Source organism: Coffea arabica, chromosome 11c (assembly GCF_036785885.1).
Source record: "Coffea arabica cultivar ET-39 chromosome 11c, Coffea Arabica ET-39 HiFi, whole genome shotgun sequence".
In the NCBI taxonomy this organism is placed as follows: Eukaryota; Viridiplantae; Streptophyta; class Magnoliopsida; order Gentianales; family Rubiaceae; genus Coffea; species Coffea arabica.
In genome coordinates this window covers 37,096,327-37,120,661 of record NC_092330.1, presented here as the reverse complement: position 1 = coordinate 37,120,661, position 24,335 = coordinate 37,096,327, and the positions used below count along the sequence as shown (strand labels likewise).

The 24,335-nt window shown below is 32.9% G+C and overlaps 2 protein-coding genes across 2 annotated transcripts; both read left to right on the top strand.

The window, feature by feature from the left end:
- Nucleotides 1-5,928: 5,928 nt before the first annotated feature.
- Nucleotides 5,929-6,453, top strand: LOC113716162 (methylesterase 10-like). The gene is made up of 2 exons (XM_027240455.1): nt 5,929-6,312; nt 6,412-6,453. Exons 1-2 carry the CDS (start codon nt 5,929-5,931, stop codon nt 6,451-6,453), a joined length of 426 nt encoding a protein of 141 aa, XP_027096256.1.
- Nucleotides 6,454-21,259: 14,806 nt separating this feature from the next.
- On the top strand, nt 21,260-24,000 carry LOC113716408 (protein OSB1, mitochondrial). The gene is made up of 4 exons (XM_027240739.2): nt 21,260-21,861; nt 22,014-22,152; nt 22,908-22,989; nt 23,303-24,000. The coding sequence occupies exons 1-4, from the start codon at nt 21,428-21,430 to the stop codon at nt 23,587-23,589; spliced, it is 942 nt and encodes a 313-aa protein (XP_027096540.1). The 5' UTR covers nt 21,260-21,427; the 3' UTR covers nt 23,590-24,000.
- Nucleotides 24,001-24,335: the final 335 nt, after the last annotated feature.

Genomic DNA, 24,335 nt, shown 5'->3' with positions numbered 1-24,335 from the left:
TGATTAACTTTAAAAGTCATTCCTTGGTATGAAACTCACTTACCAAACACGAATACTACATTTAGATAGCAAATTAAATGTACATTCCAATTTCCACAGGACGGCCGGTAGGAAGAAAGGAAGGAAAAATTCCATCTATGACAAAATTAGAACTGCTCGATCTAAGACAGTGACGATTGGAATCAAGACCTAAACTTTTCTCACAAGTCATTCTTTTCAACCTTATGTGAAAGAGAAGATTCAATAAGGGTTCTTCTGATGGCATCAAATCGAGGGAAAAGGGACATGGACTTCGCCATGTGCTTTGAATATAGTAAACACAACTCTTACCAATTCGTCTAGACATTATCCGTCTCCACTTGTCTACCAATTAGAAAATTTGGCAAGTCATAGAACCAATAATTTCTAGTAAAAACTGGCCGAAAAAACAAAATATTTCAAGAAAAAAATCACATCGGATGCTAATTCAACCACATGCCAGAAGGAGACACTTATTTGTACAGACTTCTGTATTTTCTTTCCTTTTTCTTAATTCACACCTGCAAGATTATGCTTTCAAGTGGAATCTAGATTAAATTCCAATTCCACATGTTGAAAACATTTTGTACTACAATATTCAGCAAGATACACGATTATCTTCTAGGTAGTCTAAAATAGTCCACTTGGGATGCCCTAACTTAGAGAACTCAATATCGTTTGTTACATAGATCCTTTCTTAGTTTTAATAGTTGTATCTTTGAACCTTGTAATATATACCATCATTAAAAAAAAAAAAAAAAAACACACACACACACACACAAAACACGTACTCATCCTAATTTTTCTTAAAAGCTCCGGATTTCTGATTAAAAAAAATTCTTCAGATACCCATCTTTATTTTTCTTTCTAATTCAAAAAATATGTAAGAAAATTGTTACTCACGCCTACAGAAGTTGGAGTAGTTTCGAGTAGTTTAATGTTTTATGCAAATGTAATCCTTATGTCAAGATGATGTAATTTTGAATAAGTGCCAACCAAATTAAATCCTAGAGTTAAAATTCTACTCACAAAAAAGTGTATAATTTCTTTCGTAGAAAAATGTAATTTTAAATGTGCAAATTAAGTTTGACCTGTTAAGATTGCTTTCAAAAAATTAATCTTATTTTAAGACATCTAAAAAGATAAGGTATGATATTGACATTGGAATGAAGAAAACTAAGTTACAGCGTGGTTTTGGAATCCAAACTTATTTTCCCCCCTCTGTATGTAGAGGAAAAGATGTCATAGCACCCTTAAAAGTAAAATTATGCCTTTGTAATTTAAAAGCAAACATCAATGATGCCCACAGAAAAAGCAAACAGTATATGTTGTTTTATATAGACTACAATTCAGTAGCCCAAAACAAAGAAGAATCCAGCCCTGCATACTTTTATATCCAAGAGATGGTGCTGGACGGTGACTTCTTCTATCTTGCAACTTTTTTTTTTTTTTTTTTTTTGAGGAAATTCCAACTTGCAACTTGATAACAACCACCAAAATGAAACATTAATCATTAACTCCTACGAATTGCAAGCCAAATACTACGTTGGATTAACCCAAAAAAGAAGAAAGGAAATAGAGCAGCTATTGGACCATAGACTTGATATCAGCCACATAATACCCAAAGGAAGGGAAAAGTACTGCAAGCAAGAATAGCTGCCCCTCCCCCCATCTCCAAGTTTTAGAAAGTTAAAAAATTTCAAATATATTGTTTATAGTTTATACTTTTGCCTCTGAAAAGCAAAAAATATTTTAAGTCATATGATTAAGTTTAGATATACTAAACTTCACCCTCTCAAATTAAAATTCTTTTACGATTATGTATGATTTCTTCAAAATAACAAAGTTTGAATTATGACCAATAACATTTTGAGTCTTGAAAATACCTCAAATAAGTTTCTAAATATATTGTTAATAATTTATCTTTCTCTTGTTTTCAAGCCATTGATTTAGACACAAAGTTATCACATTAGAAAAGTTCTAAACAATCTATAAAATTCTAAATTTATCCGAAAATATTTTGTTATAAAGAAAGTTACTTTTACGTTTTCGAAAACAGCTCAAATGAGTTTGTAAACATACGTTTAGATATTGTGTCTGTTTCTGATATTCAAGTCTTTGGCCTATACAAATAAATTTAGAAAGTTCAAAATTCTTGAAATTAATGAAAACACCTTACATTTAGAATACCTTAAAAATACTCTTAGATTGTAATATTTTGTACCTTAAAAAAACCTATTGATATAATTTTTTCTCTTAGAACTATATTTTCACACTATATGTCTTTATTTTCAGCCTTTTAGTAATATAAGTTCACTTTTGGAACAATATATAATAGGATAATACAAGGACAATTTTCTCAATATATTTTTTTGAATTGAGTTACTAATGTTACAATGAGTTGAAAATAAGGGATGTAAGTGAGAGTTCTCAAAGTTCAAGAGTATTAAATGATAATGTCACAAACCATAGGGGAGGTTTCTGAAATTATCCAAAACAAAATTCCATCCATGATTATGTAAGATTTCTTCAAAAGAACAAATTTTGAATTATGACCAATAATTCCTTCCTTTCTTTTCAAATTCTAATCCTTTACTTGAACATGTTAAGTTTGCACGAGCACACAGTTCAATGTACGAAGAAATATTTCTCCACTGCAAAATTAGTGATTGGGAATTGTCTTTCACTCCCGACCTTGAAGACGGTCAACCCACGTGTGGCAGAAAAGTTGTCCAGCTCCGCCCACAACCTGAGAAATTTTGAGTCACTAATTTGTCCATACATTGTCTATCTTCCAATAAATCCAAATCCAAAAGACTGTTCTATGTAAACAATAATAGAGCAGTTGAAGATTAAGCTTTTCCAGTATTCTTTATTGGTCTGTGGGTTTGTTGGTTTCCCTCCTCAAAGAATACATTGCATATGACTGCTTGAAAATTATGAAGAATGTGTGTGGCTGATCATGATTCACAATGCAATCAGATCTGGAAGTTCCGTGGGGATCTCTTAAGCATCTCAAAATTGAAAATAGTAACATATCACTAGTATTTTACACATAATTCAGGCGGAGAAAGAACGTTCTCGTTGACGTATGAAAATCAAAAGGTTTTGGATTCAACATATTCTCTTCTAGTCATTTAGTGCGTTGCATTCATGATATAAGAATTGAGGGATTCAAGGCCTCACGAGCTGAATTCTATCCAGTTGTGTAATTCTTACTACATTTGGTGTAAATTGGTACAATTTCAATGTAATCGTGAACTTAGTCATATGAGTCCACAAATTTAAATTTACATCTAAGATATACGAGTTTATATAAAAAGTTGTAAGAACTACACGAATAAATTTGAACTGAATAGAATTCAACTTGTGTGCCTCCGTTTCCGAAACTGAGAGGCAAATGTAAGCATGTTTAGAAGTTTTGGAGTGGATTTGCTGACTAGGTGGATAATGTCATGACATGGGGAAATTGCTAATTGTTCAATCGTATTTAAAAAAAAAAAAAAAAGGAAAAGGCAAATGGACTTCTACCTTTCATTCCCATGACAACCTGGGTGAAAATAATTTTATTTTCATTGCAATAGAAGATAGGGACGCCCTTGTCTTTTTATGCGATAAAGGACATCGAGGTGTGTAACAATAGCAAATTATGGATATTGGATTGAATGAATATTCTTCTATTGTATTTTCATGCAAAAAGGAGGCAAGAGAAGTCTATGATCCTTTTAGGCAACTTTTGGTTTTCTTAAAGTTCTAGATGGTAATAAATATATTCCTCCCTGAAAAAATAAATCAATTTTGGCCCGACTTGTGTAATTCTTAAAGTTTTATTTTGATAGATGAAAATTAAAAGCCTGAAATAAAAATCACATTTGCAGGAAGTTTTCAATTTTTGTGAATATAACTCTCCTTTTCTTCCTTTTAGGAAAGAATAAAAACTCTTTTTTTCCATATAATTTTGTAATCAAGAGGGGAGATCCCCAAATGTTGCAGAAAACAGAGGAGAGATTTATTTAATTTTTCCTTTTTTTATTTTGTTTAATTACATGAAACAAAGGCCTCCAAGGATGGGCCAATACACCTCGTCTAAGTTGATGAAACCCAATGACTAAGACCCATTGCAAGAAGTCTTAAAATAGTGCTCAAACCCAACAGAAGAGAACTCGGCCAACTATGTGTTTATTGGGAATGAATCCCACCTACTTCTTGCTTCCCTCTGGTTGTTTTGTGGCAGATGGCGAACTCCTTTGTTCGTTTAATTTCTCTTTTTTATTTCATTTTTTTCCCTCACAAAGACGAGTTCGTCCCATTATACTAAATAATTTTAGCTACTTTGCAAGTAGTATGTATCGTATCTTATTTTGATTGATGTTTTTCCATTTTATTTTGATAATGTCATTACTTTTTGATTCAATTTAAAATGTCAAATTAAATGTCTACAATTTAAAACTTTTTCAAAAAAAAAAAAATGTATATTTACACTTGCTACCTTCAAACAATGAGTGTTACAAAACCAGACCAGTACTTAACGACACACTTTATTTGGGGGAGGAATGAGTTGAGCTGTTCGGCGAGAAAGAGTGTAAATAAGAGACCCCGTGTTCTACTTGCACTGTAATAAAAAAAAATGACACGCTTTATAATGTTCACATGTATATGTTTATACGTGAAAATGAAAATAATTAATGCAGATAAAATTAATTTAGTCAACTAATCAACGTAGGCATAGGTGGATTTGTATATAAAATATTAAATGGCAAATAATATTTGTTCGAACAACTAATATAGGAAACCAGATTCCTCTCAAGTCAGAAATACTTGGGCCGGGTCATATCATATATCAATAACGCTACAAGAATCACGACACAAGAATTGAACTGGCTTGCTTCATTGTCCTTAATACTAGATCTGGTTCTTTGACCACATACATTATTGACCAAAATCTTGCACGAGTCACGTTGCCTAATGTCTTTCAATTGGTTCACTCACGCTGGAAAAAAATAGTAACTATTGACGTGCTTAGAGTTGGTTACCTGAAAAAGTTCACAATTTGTCATACATTTTGAGTCTTATTGTGTTTGAAATATAGTGAATTTATTTGTTATTGGTGCTTGAACCTCATTGCCTTCTCATTTTTTTTTCTGTCCTTTTTTTGATGGCAAATCGCATAATCGGAGGGAGAGATGTAAATTTTAAATTTTATCAAATAAAATAATAAAGAATAAGGGATATATACCAAGCCTTCGATACAAGAATGATGCATCATTACAAGATAAATAAGGAATACTTCTTCCTTACAGAAGTTGAACCTTGTTGCCTTCTTATAAAGATAAAGGTGGAAGTTGGCATCTCCGGACCAAGAAATTGAACGAATACATGATGCTGGCTTGCGAATTCTAATTGAACCGCCTGAATATGTTAGGGAGGTTTGGAATTTTGATGTAATGGGGATATCTTGTAATGAGCCTTTGGCCATCTAACGTATTAAAAAAAATGGAGAAATAGATGATTTTGTTTAATTACAAAGTCAAATGAAGAAATTCTAGACGAAGCTTCAAAATTTCAAACATAAAACTCAAAAAAATGGTGATTGGATTATGTAAAAGTATAATAGCGCTTTACAACTTGGCCAATTAATTACCTCCTTTTGTCTAAAAAAGAAACATAAAATGGACTATTCTTTGCTCCGTACATGACTTGTCAATTGTCATTTTGTACTTATCATATGCAACTATGGCTAATTGGAGCCAACTTTATCCAAAATTTTTTATTATAAAAAAAATCCGATCATAGTTAATATTCTTCAATCAAAATTTTTTTTTTTGTTTTCTCACTGTCTCAAATTCTACAAAGCAATCACCCAACCCTTCATCAGAGGAAATCCAATTTTCACAAAGATCAATATATCAAATGGAAAGGAGCACGAAAAACCATTTTGTTCTTGTTCATGGGATTTGCCATGGTGGTTGGAGCTGGTGCAAACTTGTTACATTGTTAAAATTGGCAGGTCATCAAGTCACTGCATTGGACCTTGGTGCATGTGGAGTTCATCCCAAAAGGATTGAAGAGATTGCTTCAATGTCTGATTATGTGAAGCCATTGATGGATTTCATGGCCTCCCTACCTGATGAAGAAAGGTTTGCGTTGGTTGGCCACAGTTATGGTTGCCTATGCATTTCTCTCGCCATGCAGAGTTTTCCTCAAAAGATTTCAGCGGCTGTTTTTGCTTCAGCATCTTTGGCCCATTTCAAAGAACCGCCTGTAGTTTTCATTCAAGAGGTGGTCAATGAGAACGTAACAAAATTTGCATTTTCTTTTGTGTTACTGCCATCTACTGAGCAGGAGTTTTTCTTTTTTTTGGTGGTTTTGACGTTTGAATAATTTGGATTGCAGTATTTCAAGAGAATACCAATGGAGGCTGTTATGGACGGCTAGTTTACATTTGATCAGGGTGATGGAAATCTGCCATAGTCAGTTGTCCCTGTACCACTCTCTGTCCGTTGCGTATTAATCCCTTATCATTAATTTTAACTATCGTCTGAATTAATTCCAATAAAAGCCCTCTAAATCATGTGAAATGCATGAATCGACGCTTCCAAAATTCATTTTCTTTTTAATTTCTCCGTCCATATTTTATCGTCCAATCACCTTAAACATTAATTAATCCGTCACCGGTTTATTTGAATCAACTTTATTTTTATCCCTCTTACAAACTTTGTTAAGAGGATGGTCTTGCAAATTTGTGGTGCAACTGTGAAAATGATCATTTCTCAATAGGAGATTTTAGGGTCAATTTACAGAATGTGTATTTTGAAGCATAAAGGGTTTATAATTTAAGTTGAAGGGCTCAATCAAAATATTTGCATGTTATGGTGAATCGAAGAAAATATTTGTCCTTGCACTATGGTCAAATTATAATTTACTTTTTGTAAAGTCCCTACTAATTGATTGAAATTGATCAGTTGCACAGATAAATGACACGACCAATTAAACTTAACTACTGAACCAAATAACTTTTTGCACACTAACTGTTGAAAAGTATACAAAGTACTAAAATTCTGACCATTAAGCTGGTCGACTAATAGGTGGATGTCCAACCCACATAGTGCTACTGCCATAGGGCTAGAAATTTGACTCTCACCCGCCAATCCAATCAACTAAGGATCAAGAAAAAGTAATAGAATCTTGTGTGCCATCATAATACATTAATACAAACCATTTAAACTTTGGTCAACTAAGTCATGATTAATTACTTTTAGAATGGTAATTACAGATAGAAAAGGACTATGCAATTTGATAGAATGGTCACCTATATCGGCGTACAATGTATGTGAAAATAGAAAATCCTGTCTAAAGAGATTGTACTATTCAAATATGTCAATCTTTAATCCAGAACGTAAAGTTAATACAACAAATGTAGACATAAAATACAATAAAGACAGATATTGATACGATGAATGCGGAAACAACATAGATGTTCATGATTTTATCTGTCTTAACATGCCTTTGGTCACATCAGACTAATATGCTTGTATATACATTTTGCACACTAGACTGAACTTTGATTTTATTGGTCGCGTTTCACTGATTAATTTACTATTGCATGCATGACATAGAATTAGCAAAGATGTTGGTCAGACCACATCCTTTCTTTATAGAGGACATGGCAAAGATTCAGAATCTTTGCCAACAGATGAAAAGTATGGTTCAATTAAAAGGGACTTTGTGCTGTGCGAAGATGACCAAGTTGTTGGGGAAAGAATTTCAGAGGTTTATGATCGAACATAGCCCTCCTGAAGAGGTGAAGTCCACAGCTGGATCCGGTCGTATGATCATGCTGTCAGAGCTCAGGAACTTTATCAGTATCTACAAGAAGTTGCTCAGAAATATGGTTGAACTTGTTTTTTTTTTTTTTTTTGTCCAAAAAAGTACCTGAACCCACTTCAGGCTCCGACCCTTATTTGAATTGTTAGATTTTTTTTCATTTTTGTGACAAAGTCGAACTCTGGTGAATGCTCTAACTAGAGGCTACATCACCAAATCGACTACCTGGAGGTCAGATTGAACTTGTCAGTCGAACAAAAAATGATGCTAATGAATCTAGCGGAAAACCAATTCTTTGTACTACTATACAACCACACTAGTGGTCAGGATGAACTAGTGATCAATATTGGACTGTGTTGTCATGTTAGAGCAAACTTCAAGAAATGGTAAAAAGCAGAAAATTAACTTCGATATGTGTGACCTTTTTTTTTCCCCCTTCAAAATAACCAATGCCCCACCCAAAAAGAAGGGATAGTATCTATCGAGCCAGTTAATTAAATGGATTGGACCTTCACAAATTAGAGATTCTGCGCATCAAATCATCTGTCTGGAATTTTGTCTCTAATCTGTCTTTATTTAACTATCACGTATATTGTACCGTTGGACTTATTTCCAATAGAATTCTAAGAGTCATTGATTGTTGGACTTATCATAATAAAATTCTTAGAATTATTAATCAATGCACGTGACAATTAAGCAGGGACAAAACAAACATGACAAAAATGAAATTCAAGACAGACGATTTCAAGGGAAAGTTCTAGATTCAAATTCCCTGTCCCTTCCCCGTTTTTTAAGTCCCACCCTTCTAAAAAATTAAAAAGCCTGTCAGTCCCGGATTGAATCGTCATTAAGCATGCGTAGTCTAATTAACATTTGGGCATCTGAAAAAAAAAGGGATATGGGTCAGTCCGCTATTAAGCATGTGTAGTCTAATTATCATTGGGCATCAATCTGCACCCGGGCTTGAAAGTTAAAACTGGGCTCTCTTGTCGAGCATCCTTTTTCTTCTTGCTAGATTATCCAACAGTTAGAGACTATTCAGGGGAAAGGGAAAATAATTCATTTTATTTGCAGGAATTTATGATGCGTAAGGTTCTGGCGTAATTTCTTGTCATCACCTAATAAAAAAATTTCTCATGGATAGATCATAGAAGTTGATATACAATGGATTTTAATCTTCAAAAATATCCATAAGGCCTTGAATATTTTGCTAGTAGCTGTCATATTTCTTCTGCATTATTAATTCTGTAAAATCTGTCGATTCAATCAGATGGTATGTGTTGAATAAAAATATTTTGAAATTAAAACTATCCCTTACAGATTTTGAATTATCAATTGGATTCATTTATTCACATGATTTCCGAAATGGTAAGTCCCTTCATTGAATGTACTCAGAAAATAAGAATAATGTGATTGAAGCTCCGCTCCTAGCTCCACATCCAGGCGAAAGAGCATCAATTTTTAAAGATGGCTTCGCCTCTAGCATTCACTAGATAATGGACTTTTTTTTTTTCTTATCTTTCCATTCCTCGCTACGTGCTCTCTATCCCTAACTGTTAGGCATAAGATTTGAATTTTGAACTTGACGGTGGAAAAGATTCTAAGAGCCCTCCCTGATCACCGGGACGATCCAATGGTGTTAGATAATGGATTATTTAATATTAATGAATATGATAGAAGAGAAATAGCAATTATAATAAATAAATGCATTGGTGGTACAACTCTGAGTCTCATTCCCTGTTTGGTTGAACAATTAAGACAATTCATTAGCAACGTTATTAAGGATAATTACAGTCAAATGAATGAGTCAAAGTGGAGAAGAAATCTTTTGAGATTTGACACGGTCACTTATTGTTAGATAATCTACCAGGCGCAAAAGATAAGAGCAAGAATGGAATTAAGTTGCCAAACATCTTGGATGTCAATATCCTACCTTATATGGATTAGGATTTCATTGCTTGCATTTTCTGTCACAGAACAAAGTAGGGATTAGACTACATGCCAAATAGAAAACTGTAAGAAGTTAAAGTTAATTATATGTTATTTTAACTTTTAAGCATTACTTAGTGGTTGCAACCTCTGATTTCTTAGGTAAACATTACTACTTCAATACGGCACTACTTTTTGGTCCTTGATATTTTCAAGGACACCAATGGCTTTGTAGCCTTTAGACTCTGCTTTTAATCGTTTTTTTTTTTTTTTTTGCCGTACTTCGCTCCAATCATTGAAGTAATTATTGGAAAAGACAGAGAACTTTTTTTTTCAAGGACTCAAATTTGTAAAGTTATGGAGTACTACGTAAATTGTCCCTTTTCATGTTTATACTTACAACTGAAGAAACGAAATGATTTTCAATAAACTTAGTGCGTAAGCATCTAAAAGATGTATTCGAGAAACGGCCAACTATTATGCCAATTGTTCATTTTCAAAGTTCACACACTTTAGAAAAGCAAGGTGGAATCTATCACAGAAAATAATGCTCAATTATTGTCTAGGGTTAACTGTAGTAAAAGACCCGAAAAAATTATATATCTGTAGAATTCAACTCCAAAATTGAAATGATTTCGCATAAATTTATCGATTATCAAATATTATATAAATTCTCAAAAAAAAAAAATATATGAAGGTATATGAACGACTGATCTTACAAAATTTAGAAATTCTTCTTTTAAGAAGTTCTTGACTACAACTTTCTAATTTCTATATGTTTTACACCTTGTGATGAATATTTTATGGGTATTTCAAGGAGAAAACATTATTCAAAACCCGCATAATAGAAGAAAGGCGTTGTTGTAGGAAGGCTTTTTAGGAAGCTCTAGCTTAGTTGTAGTAATTCCCAAGCATATTGCATAAGTTATGATTCCCAATTTGCTGGGATTAGAAGCAATATACAATTGTAAGACTACATGGTAATGAAAATTACCCTAAACGTATATATAAAGAATTCTCAAATCTCCATAACCAAGTAGTATGATTGGATTCAGCTGGAAGGCATCATTATGAATCTCCCTTGGACTCACAAGCAAAAGGACAGATCTAGCAGAAAGTGATGTTTTAGCAAATCTTAGGTGACACATGTCAAAATAATCATGATTGCTTATCCAAAAAAATTATGAAACAATCAAGAACCGAGAATAATGCCTTTCAATGCAACTGAACTTGTGAATCTTGTGTATGTGATGTCTCACATGGGTCTCAGCACAATTTTACAGTATGTTTGGTTGAAATTTTTGGCATTGGTCTTGTTCCATTATTAATTGTTTGGTAGCAAGATGCTTTTCCAAAGTAAATTGCTCAATTTCTAGCTTACGGGCTTCTTTTTTTCATTATTTCCACAATAGCCCTTTTTCTCAAGTGACACAATTGTTTTACTCAACAACATACAAAATTTTCTTGAGTTAAATTATGACAGTTGATAGGCTTTTTCGAGGGATAGATGACTGATAGAAACTTTTTCTAAAGTCTAGCATATGCTACCCTTATACTTATTATATATGTTGTAGTGCTATTTTGATCATCAACACCGTCTGTAAAAGAAACAAAGAAGTGTAACGAAATATATAAGAGAATAATCAAAACTAGATCTCTAAGCTACCCAAAAGAGAAAAAAGAAAAAAAAAACCAAGAGAAATCAACCTAGACTAATTAACGATATGTTATTCATGTTTGATTTCAATATTAGACGATTTATAATTCTAGAACCCAGAGTTAAACATTTAAGTAACTCGAACAGATGGTCACAAAGACAAATTTAAGTAACTCGATTAATCTTATGTTTTCTTACCTTTGATTGATCAATTGTTTAGCTAGCAAAATTTGATCAAGTTATACATTATTAATTTTGAACTAGCTATTAACCCTAAAACCCATGTACCTTGAAATGAATTTTTGTGAAATTCAAGTACTTGTAACCAAAAAAAAAAAAAGATAAAACTCCCAACAAATGATCAAGCGTGTGGATAAAATCTAAACGTGAATATGCTTAGGTCGACTACCCAATGGAAAAAGCACAAGTTGGTCGGAGGAGAAATAAAATCATGGCCACGTGGCACGCAATCTGAGTCTTCACGCATAAGCCGCCGTCAGCCGACCGTCAACAACCGTAACCGCCTGAACTAAAAGGTTTGTAACCTCTGCCGTTTGGCCACGTTATCATCCTTCATCGCAATCGTATAATTTTCCATCTTGGACACAATTAAATTGTCACCCCAAGTAATGGTCAGATTATCCAAAATGCCATTATCATATAATGTTGCCAAACGCGTTGCGCGTGTCGGTATTTGGGGGATTTCTGGTCTGGTCAACCTGAATTCTCCATTATTAGAATGAATTAAAAAATAAAAAAAAATCAAATGTTGACCTCTTAAGATAAGATTCTCCATTTTTTGTGTCTTCCCTTTTGTAATCGAAATTAATGAAATTAAAGACGACTGTTCTAGAAATCTTTTTTGAATTAGAGAAATTTCTTGTTACCTTCTAGTTTTTGAGAAGTGAAAAAGGATCAAATTGGATAATGTTGGCTAGTTTTTTCATTCTTTGGCCATCTTGGCCTACCACATTTGACCAACACAAGCAGTGAGGAGGCGAACATGAACACCAGATTTTTGTAATATTACCACAGATCACGTACTACTTCTGATGATTATCTAAGAAATATGTTCTTAGTTAAAAAAAAATTTAAACTGGATTATGGCTTTAATTGTTTTTAGAAAGAATCGAATTAAGGGTTTGGTATAGGATTGATGTTTCGTAGGGTACCAGTGCAAACAGTTAGTAAGATTTTGAATAAATCTTATACGTGCTGACATGTATATATACTTTCATGGTCGAATATATAATACATTAATAAAATTTGAATTTTAAATTTAAATTCAGATGAGTTGTCATGTGTCCAATAGTGATAATGTATATATTGTCAGTGTATAAAAGATTAATTCATAAATTTAAGAGTAAATCTTATATACAGTATATACACTATCACTGTTAGATCCATGACATATGTGTAAAAATTGAATTTTAAATTTAAATTTTGCACATTTATCATTCATCAAACACTATTAGTGTATATACACCGTCCGTTTAAGAAAAATTAATCCTAAATTGAATGCATGCTACATCTACAATGAGAAAAATTTTAATATTTAAATTCGTTTAGTGTAAATATAAAAAATTTACACTAATGGTAAGGAAAAAATTTTTATTCATATATAAGAGAAGTCAGACTAGAGACCATGGCCCCGTTTGGCAAGTGAGTTTTTTGAGTGTTTGTCTAAAACTTTACTGTAACTTACTGTAGAAGTTTTTTAAAAATTTTTTGAAGTGTGTTTTTTTTTTGAATATTTTGAAGTGTATAATTTAAAATTTTTGAAAATTTTTTTGAGATTACTGTAGCTAAAGTTTTTAAAAAAACTTGACGAAAAACTTGTCTCATGTCTGCTAAGTATTAGGTGAAGAATCCTTCTTCTTTCAAAAAAAAAAAATGGTGGAGAATCCTTCTTGCATTTATTTTCACGTACATAGACATGAGTAAAGAATCTAGCACTTTGAAGAATGGTCAATTGGCTACACGAGACGCCGGCCAAAAAGCTTTTTGATTAATTCGAATAAAGGAAACCTTATACTCAATGACAATACGATTTAACAACAGTGATAAAAATAAATTAAAAAATAGTCCACTTTCTTTATTTTAGAAATTTTATATTTGTGTTCATCACTTAAAAATATTTTCAACACTTTTTAGGAGTTGACTCTTCGATAAATTTATTAAAACTTGATCTTGTTTGATCCTTCCACACGGCTCTGAAAATTGAACTTCAAATTCCCTGCTAAACCAATTTGCCCAAAAACGCGTGTTTACATTTCACACTCATCCAGAAACAAAGAGTCATAATTGACTTTGCACAATGAAATGGACAGTTAGGCTGCATGGTTGGGCAAACCTTTGTGAAAAATAAAATCTGTTACTTCTGAAAAAAATCTTCATTTGACACCTTTTTTTGTATTAAAAATGATCATGCAACCTTGTTTGGATTACTGTTTTTCGTCGAAAAATTATATCGTTTTCTGTAATTATATTTTCTCATTATATTTTTCTCTCACATACATCAAATCATTATAGTAATTTTTTCATGAAAAATCATGAAAAATACAATTCAAACACAAACGTTAACATCAAATAGTGTGCATTTTGAAGACTTTCACATGCCTTTCTAACACTACTTAATGTGATTGTAGAATTCATTGTGTACTTGCCGTGTAATCATGATGCCTTGATGCTCTGTCCCTTCAAGAAAAGATATGGTAGCGATGGAGAGAAAGGGCATCTAAAAATCATTACTCTCAAAATTAAAATAACAACAGTGCTAAAATTATAGGTTAAATTCAAACTACTCTATCATAAATCTAGTGATTAAGGTTGAAACGGTTTAAATAATAGTGTGATCCCGAGTTCAAATCCTATCTCTTTCCCCTCCCTGTTTTTTGAATTCCACCCGTCCCTGACAGCAAAAAAAAAAATCAGTAAAAAAAAATCTGTACCTCATAAATTATTGTGGTATTTTACAAGTCTACAAAGAATTGAAGGGTGTACATGTATTCATTTTCTAATTAAAGAGAGATAATAACAAGTAGATTTCATGCTCTTTACCAAGTTTATTTTTAGTTATCTACCTACCTACCTACATCTTTCACTATACATTTTCTCCATTTTGGAAGGTGTGGCATGTGGATTGCGGACTCGACAGTCAGAATCAATTCATGTAGTGCAGCAGAAATATGCACGAACCTTATCTAGGACAATCAGAAGAAGATTCATGGGTGGGGATGGTGATAGATTAATGCTGAATACACATTAGTTTATTAAGATTGCAAGAACTTTGACATCGTGCCCATTTATGGAACTGACACATAACACATAAATCCAAGGTCAAAGAAGTGCGAAAGCACAACTCTGGTATGGCCTGTATTTTACACGAAAACTTGGCATCTCATCCGGATTAACACATGTGGGGTGTCATTTTACACATGGTCTGAGGTTTTCTCTTGTTTTTTGGCTAAGGTTTTTGGCTTGGTTGTGGGGAAGTTTCTCCATGAATAATCATATGGGTTTAAAAGATAGGGATGAGTGGATATACAAATGGGGTCAAGTACACTACTGCAGAACAAATATCTTGTTGGTATTTGGATTCTACAATACATGGTATCAAATTACTGCTTGGATTTTGATTATACAGATAAAATAAATCAAACCCATGTTTGACAAATCAAAAATAATAAAAAGATTATTCAAGTTTCTTGTACTAAAAAGTTATGTTGAACAAAATTAGGTCCCCCACTTTTGAATTCAACAAAGAATAATTATGTTCAACAATAATATTCCTTCTTGAGTTGAGGTATGGAGGGAGGGAATTTTGACTTTTGAATTTGGTTTCATGAATGGTCAGAGTGGAAAACTGACCATCCGCATGGTGGTACATGATATATATATATATATATATATAGAATCACGGAGCATTTACTTAAAGTCTTAAAAAAAAAACACTAACTGGAAGTTTGCTGTGAAGGAGTAGTCACAACTAGCTTATGAATCACCAACCTGATAAGCTATTAATTTCAGGAGCATAATTCAATTTGGTTAGCTTTTGAATATATATGTATATATATATATGTATGTATGTATGTATATATATGTATGTATATATACTGACTTGGAATGCACATTATTTACACTTTATTTATATACACTGACTTGCTTGCATCATCAACACATCTTTCAATCACCTTTTTATCTCACATACATAAAAAAAGTGTTACAGTATTTTTATCACAAAATTATCTCAAATAACTTACTATCCAAACACACTCACTGTTATTTTGTCAATTATCAGATGATTCATTAAAAGAATGTATTGGAGAATTCTTATGGATTTGTGATCACCAAAAAGTAAATGGAAATAAGACTCAAAAGAACTGTTCAATTTGGCTTTGTGGTATTCCATAAATCGAAATAGTGGTATTCTTAGTCCAAACGGTTAATTCAGTTGTTCAGTCTATAAATAAGAAGCTTCTTCTAATTAGGAAGGAGGCTAGTAGCAAATGATAATATGTTCGGTCATTGGATTCTCTACTTTTTAATTGTAAAGAATGGCACAATTCAAGAGTCCCAACTATAATCCTTTTCAATACCATTCAAAAAATCCCAACTTTTCTTGTTTCTATTAATAGGGCATGACCTCAATTGAAACCAACTCTCTACTTGTTGTATATAAGACATAAAAAGAAAAGAAATTTTCTATTTACTGAAACAACCCTCAATACTATAATAGAATTTAAACACTTTCATATTATACAACTCGCTAGTCATCCTTGGTCAAGGCTTCTTATCCTCATTATCAAACACTCCCTAATTACTTGTATGAAAATGTATGCTAACAAGTTTTAATGCTGAGATCAGACCTTGATCATGACTTAACCAATCCTAGCCAAAAGAGCCAAAGAGTTTTTTTTTTTTTTTCCTCTTTTTTCAAGTATTGATTTTTCCTCTGCCAATTGGCTATTAACGCTAATCAGTCAAGTGAAGGAATTGCTAGGACTCCGCCACCGAGTTTACAAATGGCTGGCCATCTACTCAGCTTCCTCTTGTCTTGCAAAGTGCGAACCCCAGACAGAGAAGGGTCATTTTCCATACCATTCAAGAACCCAATAGCCAACAAGCACAAATACAAAAAGCCATCCCAACTCACCAAACTTTGGTCAACCTGCCTTCACAAAAATCGTGTTCTTGATCAAAATATGAAATATCCTTTACTTAATCAAACTTGGCCACGCAAACAAATGTCAATCTAGAGGTTCTAGACGCCCCCAAAGGTTACACTTGGCAAATCACAAATCCATAAATTCTTCCTCAAAGACAAAAGCTAAAGAAAAATCCAATTTTTCAAATCCTCCCAACCAGGACACCTTTCCCCTGTTGAAGTCATTATTTGCTGCCTTCTCATCTCAGCTCCTCCTATTCTACCAATTCATGAACTACTCGTGTGTCCTTTTCAGAATGTCCATTCCCCATAATATAAATACGGCAATCCCTCTACCATTTCACATCTCCCTCAAGAGAAACAAGAGTTAGTTTTGTTCTAGTTTTGGAGCAAGAAGCTTGTGGTTCTGTTATTTTTCTCCATCCATCTTCTTTCCTTCCTTTCTTTTCTTCTTGTCTATCTTATATAACCATGGTTAAGCAAGCAGAGATGGAGCAGCAGCCAAGAAAGACTACCATGTCCAACAACTTCAGCAGCAACAACAACAGCAACAGTAAAGAAGATAAAGATAGATATCTTGGGATGGCAGTTCACAGCCAAGTCAAGAAAATCAAGCAAGAAATGGAGAAATTCAAGCATCCTGCTCTTCAGCAGCCAGAGATGAGACCCGTTCTTAAAGAAATCACCCTCATGAGTCGACAACAGCGCTCAAGATCACCCTTGGGATTGGCTGAAAATAGACCTATTTCTGTTGGACACTAAATAATCATATTAGGGACAGTGATTTCATCTTCCTTGTACCTGCTTTCTTCCTCTTCTTCTTCTTCTTCTGTTTTTCCCCCCTTTTGTCTTATGGGTTTTTCTAGCTTTTTTTTTTTTCTTTTTGGGGTTAATCAGATGTACATATTTAGATGAGAAGCACTAATACCCTCTTTCCAGTCTTCTTTGTGGTGATGGGATGAGTGCAGCTTCATCAGTTTCTTATAATATAACTTGAAATTTTGCAGAGAGGGATAAGATATTAATATACCTCCTTCAATTTTGCATAAAGGGATGTTTTCCTATCTTCTTTTTTTCTTGATTCTGCTTTTTTTTTTTCCTTTAATTTCTGGTGTTCCAAAATTTTTTTTGAAGCTTTAAGTTCTTGAATCTAAGGTTGTGATTTTGCTGCCTTCTGATTCTTCCTCCAACCGACAAAACAGAGGTCCTTGCTGTTTTCTTTGTTTTTTTTATTTTTTTGTCCTTTATTGTTGTGGCTGTTTTGCAAAACGTGGAAGCTAAGGCCCCCTCAAGGGTCGGTTTGGCCGGTGCAATTCAATACGAAGAAATGAAAACCAGTAGAAATGACTTGTAGACAATGACTATCCATTTTCTGGAAAACGGTCTTGTCCTTTTTCTATGGATATTTTTTGATCTTTCATTTTTTTATTCCCACTTGAAAAATGAAACACATTAATTGTTAGCTATCGTTGTCTCTGGCTGGTGCTTAAATTTTAAAAATTAGAAGTCATAAATCAAACTTTGATTTTCCTTTTTCATTAATTTCCGATATGTATAAAAATTACCGCAATTATTTTCTATTAAAATATGCATAAGTATCCGTTAACATCTTTGATGAATGAATTCTGTGCTTATTTCCGGTTTTCCTCTCAATTTAAATATTTTAATCCAATCTCAAGGCTTTAAAACTATAAAAGACAAAGAATTAATCTTTACTATGCTGAAACGTTGGATGATGATAATTATGTAAAATTTGAATTTGAAATTTAATTTTTGTATACATGTTATAAATTTAACGATAATAATGTATATATTGTCAGTATATATAAAATTTACTGAAATACAAAATAGATAAAATCGTGGTTTGTTTTCACATATTTAGGGAGTTTCATCGTTTTCAAACACAAAATGGACTGACAATAAGCCACGGCTCAGAAAAAAAATACTAGAAAATTTATGATATGTACTGCATTCATGAAAAGTGAAGTTAGTTAATATTCGCCTAGATACACTTTTACAAAGTGAGAACAACTTCATTACCACGAATTTGGTAGCCTAATTGGTTAAGGCTCACCTAATGGAGATTTTTTTAAGCTAATAAGGCTCCGTTTGGTAAGTAAGTTTTTTGGGTGTTTATCTAAAATTTTACTGTAATTTATTATAGAAGTTTTTAAAAAAAATTTTAAAATTTTTTTTGAAATTACTGTAGCTAAGATTTTTAAAAAATTTGTAGCAGACAAATTTGACAAAAAATTTATCTACCAAACAAGGCCATATTGCCTAGACAGACTTTTGCAAGGTGAGAACAACTTTATTACAGCGAATTTGGTAGCCTAATTGGTTAAGGCTCCCCTAATAGTTTGTTTGGATTGTGAATTATTAGAAATTTTTTTACTGTAGCACTTTTTGTGATGTGATGTATGTGAGATAAAAAGGTAATTGAAAAGATAAAAGGGTGTGTTGGAAATTGTAATGATGATGTAAGCAAATATATTTTGACAAATAAACAGCAATCCAAACAAATAGAGAGTTTAGTTTAGTTTAGTTTTTTTCTTTTTAAAAACAATTGCATGTTTTAATTCATTCGGGGCATAATTGCGTGTATTGGATGCGTTTGTGGGGAGAGTCTTTCAACAGCAAAATTGGTGGGAGACTGTGATGACGGACTTACTTTCTTGGGCAAGAGAAGTTAGTTACCGTGCTTCTCATTTCGATTGTAACGTGTAACCAAAAGATCATTATTAAGAGGGATAATTTCATAAACCTCCCCTGAGGTTTTATAAAATATCACCTAGCTCTCTTGAGATTTTCAAAATCTCACTTAGCACTCCTTAAATTGACATTTTGGTAACATTGGAAGCCCTTCTAACTAAAAGTAATATTAAAAAATTCATGTTTGAGGAGAGAGATTATTTTAGTGCCTTTAGTACCCTTAGGCTATAAAAAAATGAACATTTTACAAACCAAGAAAAAAAGTACTAAATTGGAACTATTTTAAAAGTGAAGAGATGAAAATTGGTAAGATTTTATGTTACAACTAATAGTCATTTTTACAATAGGAAGAGATAATAAAAGTAAATACTATTTTTTAAATCATTTTTACAAATAGAACCCTTTATAGCGTTCAAGGTAATTAGCATGTAAAATCATACATTTGAGCAAAAAGACTTAGTAATAGATGAAATTCAACTTCAATATTATACAAAAAATTTACTCAAAATAGACAGACTTTTTTTATGGGTGTGAAATATGAAAATTTTATTATATAAAAAGTCAGAATTTGAAAAATTGTCGGAGTTTCAATTACTTTATTTCTCTTGCACTTTACATGAATAGGAATAAATAAATAAATAAATAAAGTTGTGAAACACCAAAAAAGGGAAAAAATAAAAAAAAAATGTAACTATTCTTCTTCAAATGCATTGAATATTTCATTGATTAAATGCTATATTTGCAATTCAATTATACATATATATATGTATATATGTATGTATGTTTGTATAGACATTGTTAAAGAAAAGTAGAAATTTAGAGAAAGAAAAACAAGTTTAGAAAATTTAAATATGAGGGTATTATTGACAATTAATCACTTTTGATATTAGTATATGGCCTTACTATCACTTTAAACGTGCTAAATGAGATTTTGAAAAGTTTAGGAGAACTAGATGATATTTCATGAAACCTCAAGGGAGGTTTCTGAAATTATCCCTTATTAAGATAGCTGCCTCTTGCCTTTGTCATCAGCAAGAACAAGTTTCAATTGGACTCGAAGATGAAATTCATACGTGGGAGTCTAGGGTTGTACGTCTTGACTCTCGATGATCCAAAAAGCCCCGCTGATGTGATCTGGATTCGATCCAAATTAGCGGATATCCGATCTGGAGGATTATATGCCGATCAGGTCATATTGAATCAAAGAATAATACGGATCGGGTTCAGATATTATTATTTTTTTTGTGATATGTAGATATCCGATTTTTTTAGAATTTTTGATACAATAAATTCACTAATTTACAATAATATACAATAAATTTACTAATTTACAATAGTTCCATCTCTTGTTTCTTATTTTATTTTTATGTCTTCTTTCAAAATAGGCTTTCTTTGTATATGGTGTTAAGTTTTTAAACATATTGTCATATAATTTGGGGATAGAAAAATTGTAGATGAAATATTAAACCTTATTTGTTTGAATCAAAATAAGAAAAAAAATGGAAGTTACTTTATATTGTAACAAAAAAAAGGATTAATTTTGACTAAAACAATTTTTTTATGACTAAAAATGTATATGTAAGTACAACATATCATGTATATGATATCTTCAAAACTATAATACATTTTATCTTTGAAATTTATATATTTTTTTAAAAATTGTAAAAATCAGATACGAATCGGATATTTAGTTGATCCAATCCACATTTATTTATTAAATGTCATTTTTATTAAATGTCATTTTTATTTATTAAATGTCATTTTTATTTTTCAACCACGCAGTCTATTGAAAAATTTCATTTCTTTTGAACACTCCAAAATTTGCCTGTCCAAAAGACGAAAATCGATATTTGCTAATGCTATGGTGCTCCCATTAGTGAATGATAAGTTTTACCTAATTCGGTACTGTAATAATTAAAAGTCTCATAATTGCAAGTTCTAAAACTCGAAAACCCCATAAAAACGCACGTGACATAATTCACGCTTAAACCCTTAGCCGGCTTTCCTCTGTTTCCGCCGCCTCACACAACCGGCCCGATCCTCCCGTCCCCCCCTCGCTTCCACTGTTAGAATCTAACGGAAACTTCTCAAATCTTTGTCTGAAATCCAATCAGTTGGGTATGCCCTCTTCTTCACAACTCACTGCTCTGCTCAAGAGGATTCTTCTTCCTTCAAGCCCTTGGAAACTTCCAATCAAGAACCCTCTTGGAGTTGGAATTCGATCCTTCTCCTCCCTACCTTCGTCGAGTGCAAGTCAAAAAAGATGGAGCTATTTCTCAGAAGACGATTCTGAGACTGAAACAAGTCTAGTGTACAACCATGCCCTCAAGTTCCAACGCCCATCCACCATTATTTACGGCGAGCATTCTGTCAACAATCGTCCCCTGAATCTGCAACGGCCAGTCCCCAGTGTATACAAAAAGCAACCCACTAATTCCGTTAGCTTGATTGGAACAATTTTGTATAAAGCAAAGAGAATGAATACTCATGATCGATTTGGGGTTTGCACATTGCTCACAGTCAAGACCTCTCCTCAATCTAAAAACACATATAGGTAGGTTTTCCTCAACTTTGGATGATTTTACTAAGTGATTTTAGTGAATAATCGCTTCCTGTCTTTTGGAAAATTTTCCCTGCTGAGTAGTTTTTTCTTTTTTTTTTCTCCTCGGTATGTGTTGTTAAGTATTCAGTTTGGATGATGAACAGGATTTTGTTGAAGATGTGGGAAGAAATGGCGGAGATGGCTATGCATCATCTGAAACCAAATGATTTTGTGTATGTTTCGGGCAATTTAAGATCGTATATTAAGGCTGACCGAAATGGTAATCCCAGGATTTGGTACGAGGTAGAGAACGGTACTTTTTATGATTCCTATTTTTCATTCCCTGCAGTAGAGTTTGGGTGTTTGTATATAGCCGATTGCGTTGGCTTAAGTGAATAACAATGTTATTGAATTTTTGTGTAATAGTTGTTTACTTTACAACTTTATGGAGAGAAAATCAGAATTGCCCTGGTAAATCATTAATGGTATATCAGAACCGGCTAATTTGATATAAGTTTTTTGCAGTGTAAGTTTGTGGTTGATCGCTTGGCCGAATGGGTTAACTGAGACTGAAATTATTTGCCAGCCATGATAAGTCATTGGCAGATATCTTTTGCTAATGGACTTTCTCTGAGATTTTGTCTGGATGGCCTAAAGTTTTATTAGTTCTTCATAGTTTATGTTATGTTCAACTTGTATTTCCCTTTCTATGCTTTTTGGACACTCTTTCAAGTATGTGTCTGCAAGTAGCATGATATCCCCTTCTCAGCTAGAATTTGCATCAACATTCAATTTTGATCTCCCATGTTGCTTAATATCTGCTTCTTGACTAGAATCTGTGTCAACTTTAGAAGTTTGATTTCATGCATTTTAATTCTTCTGTATTGTCCATCACTGTGGTAGAGCATCAGTTAAGATTTTAATTGGTCTGGAGTCAAATGGAGCATCACTATGTTTTTCTTTTTGTGTATCTGTGTGTCCCCTTTTTTAATGGGCTTATATTAATTTTTTTGATGTAACCTTATTTATTGATTTATCTATGAACTGTTTCTGAATAGGTTATTGTTAGGGAATTAAATTATGTTGCACAGCATGGAGAAAAGCCAATTCATCAAGAAGCTCAGAAGTTAGATTTACAAGGTATGCTCTCTAGTTTTATTCTTCCACATCCCGTGATGCATGTTAGATTCTTAGCTTATTTTGAGAAAAGTAGTATGGAGTTTGATTTTCTTTAATATCTATGTTGTTAGGATTGACCGAACTAATCCTTCTTTAGTTGCCATTGACATTGTTCCAATCTTCCCAGAATTTTGACCGAGTTGTATGACCTTTAATACTTTTTTGTGTATATCAAAGAGACAACCTCTTCTGTTGATAATTCTTGTAGACAAAACTTTTTCCAGTATCCCTGAATGCTAATTATGTTTTTCCTGTAAAATATATTTGTACACAGCTTCAGGTGAAGATTATTCAGAGAAACAAAGAAACCGGTTACATTTATGGCAAGTGTTCTTTGCTAATCCTTATGAGTGGATGGATTTCCGGAAGAGCAAGCCAAACAATAAACATCCAGATTTCAAACACGTTAGTACTGGTGAAGCTCTTTGGCTTAATCCCGATGATCCACCATGGATCAGAAAGCAACTCCAGTTTGTTGATTCTGTATCTGCAGGATGCAGTCCAAGGGACTCAAGTTCCACATCTTTCAGGCCCCTTCTTACTAATGATGTCACTGAGTAACTTATAGAAGCTAGTAGAGGAGAAAAAATCAAGTATGTCGCTTATGTGGAAAAGAAGCTAGTAGATGAGAGTTACCTAGAAACAATTTGCAATCATTCTGCTTTCTGACATGACTAGTAGATTTTTTTCATATAGAGGAATGGGTTCATGGATGTTGGAAGCATAAGCGTATGTATTTCTGTGCTGAATCTGGACCTAACAAGGTCTTGCAGCGTTGAGCTACAAAGATTTGTTGGCAAGTTCTTTGAGCCTGCTTCTTGTGTATTAAATTGTATAGACATGAGGTTCAATAGCTTACATTGTTTTGTTAGGCTGTGCCAGTTTTGGTGATACGCTACACTTGTCTTCTTTGCTTGACCTGGACTACAATCAGTATATTACAGACGCTCCTTTCAGGAAATTCCTGCAAAATTCCTCTATATGTGTACGTATATTGACATTTTGTGTACTTCATTTTGTTAATTGCTGTTATTTTTGTGATAAATAAACCCCGCTGGCTATGTTATTTTTATGCCTGAATGGGGTGGTAAATATTTTTTTTCACAATTATAACGTTTTGGGTCTTGGAAAACTAATGTGGCTGATCTAATATTCTCATTATTGAAGTGAGGCGCAGGTAGATTTGGCAGTAGTATGTTTTCTGGGAGCATGTTTCTTCATGGAGGTCCTCTGTATTGTTAATCCTCGAGTTTGTAAGGTGAAAAGGCTTACCGTCTAGGAGCAATGTCCGCCTGCTTTTGACTGCA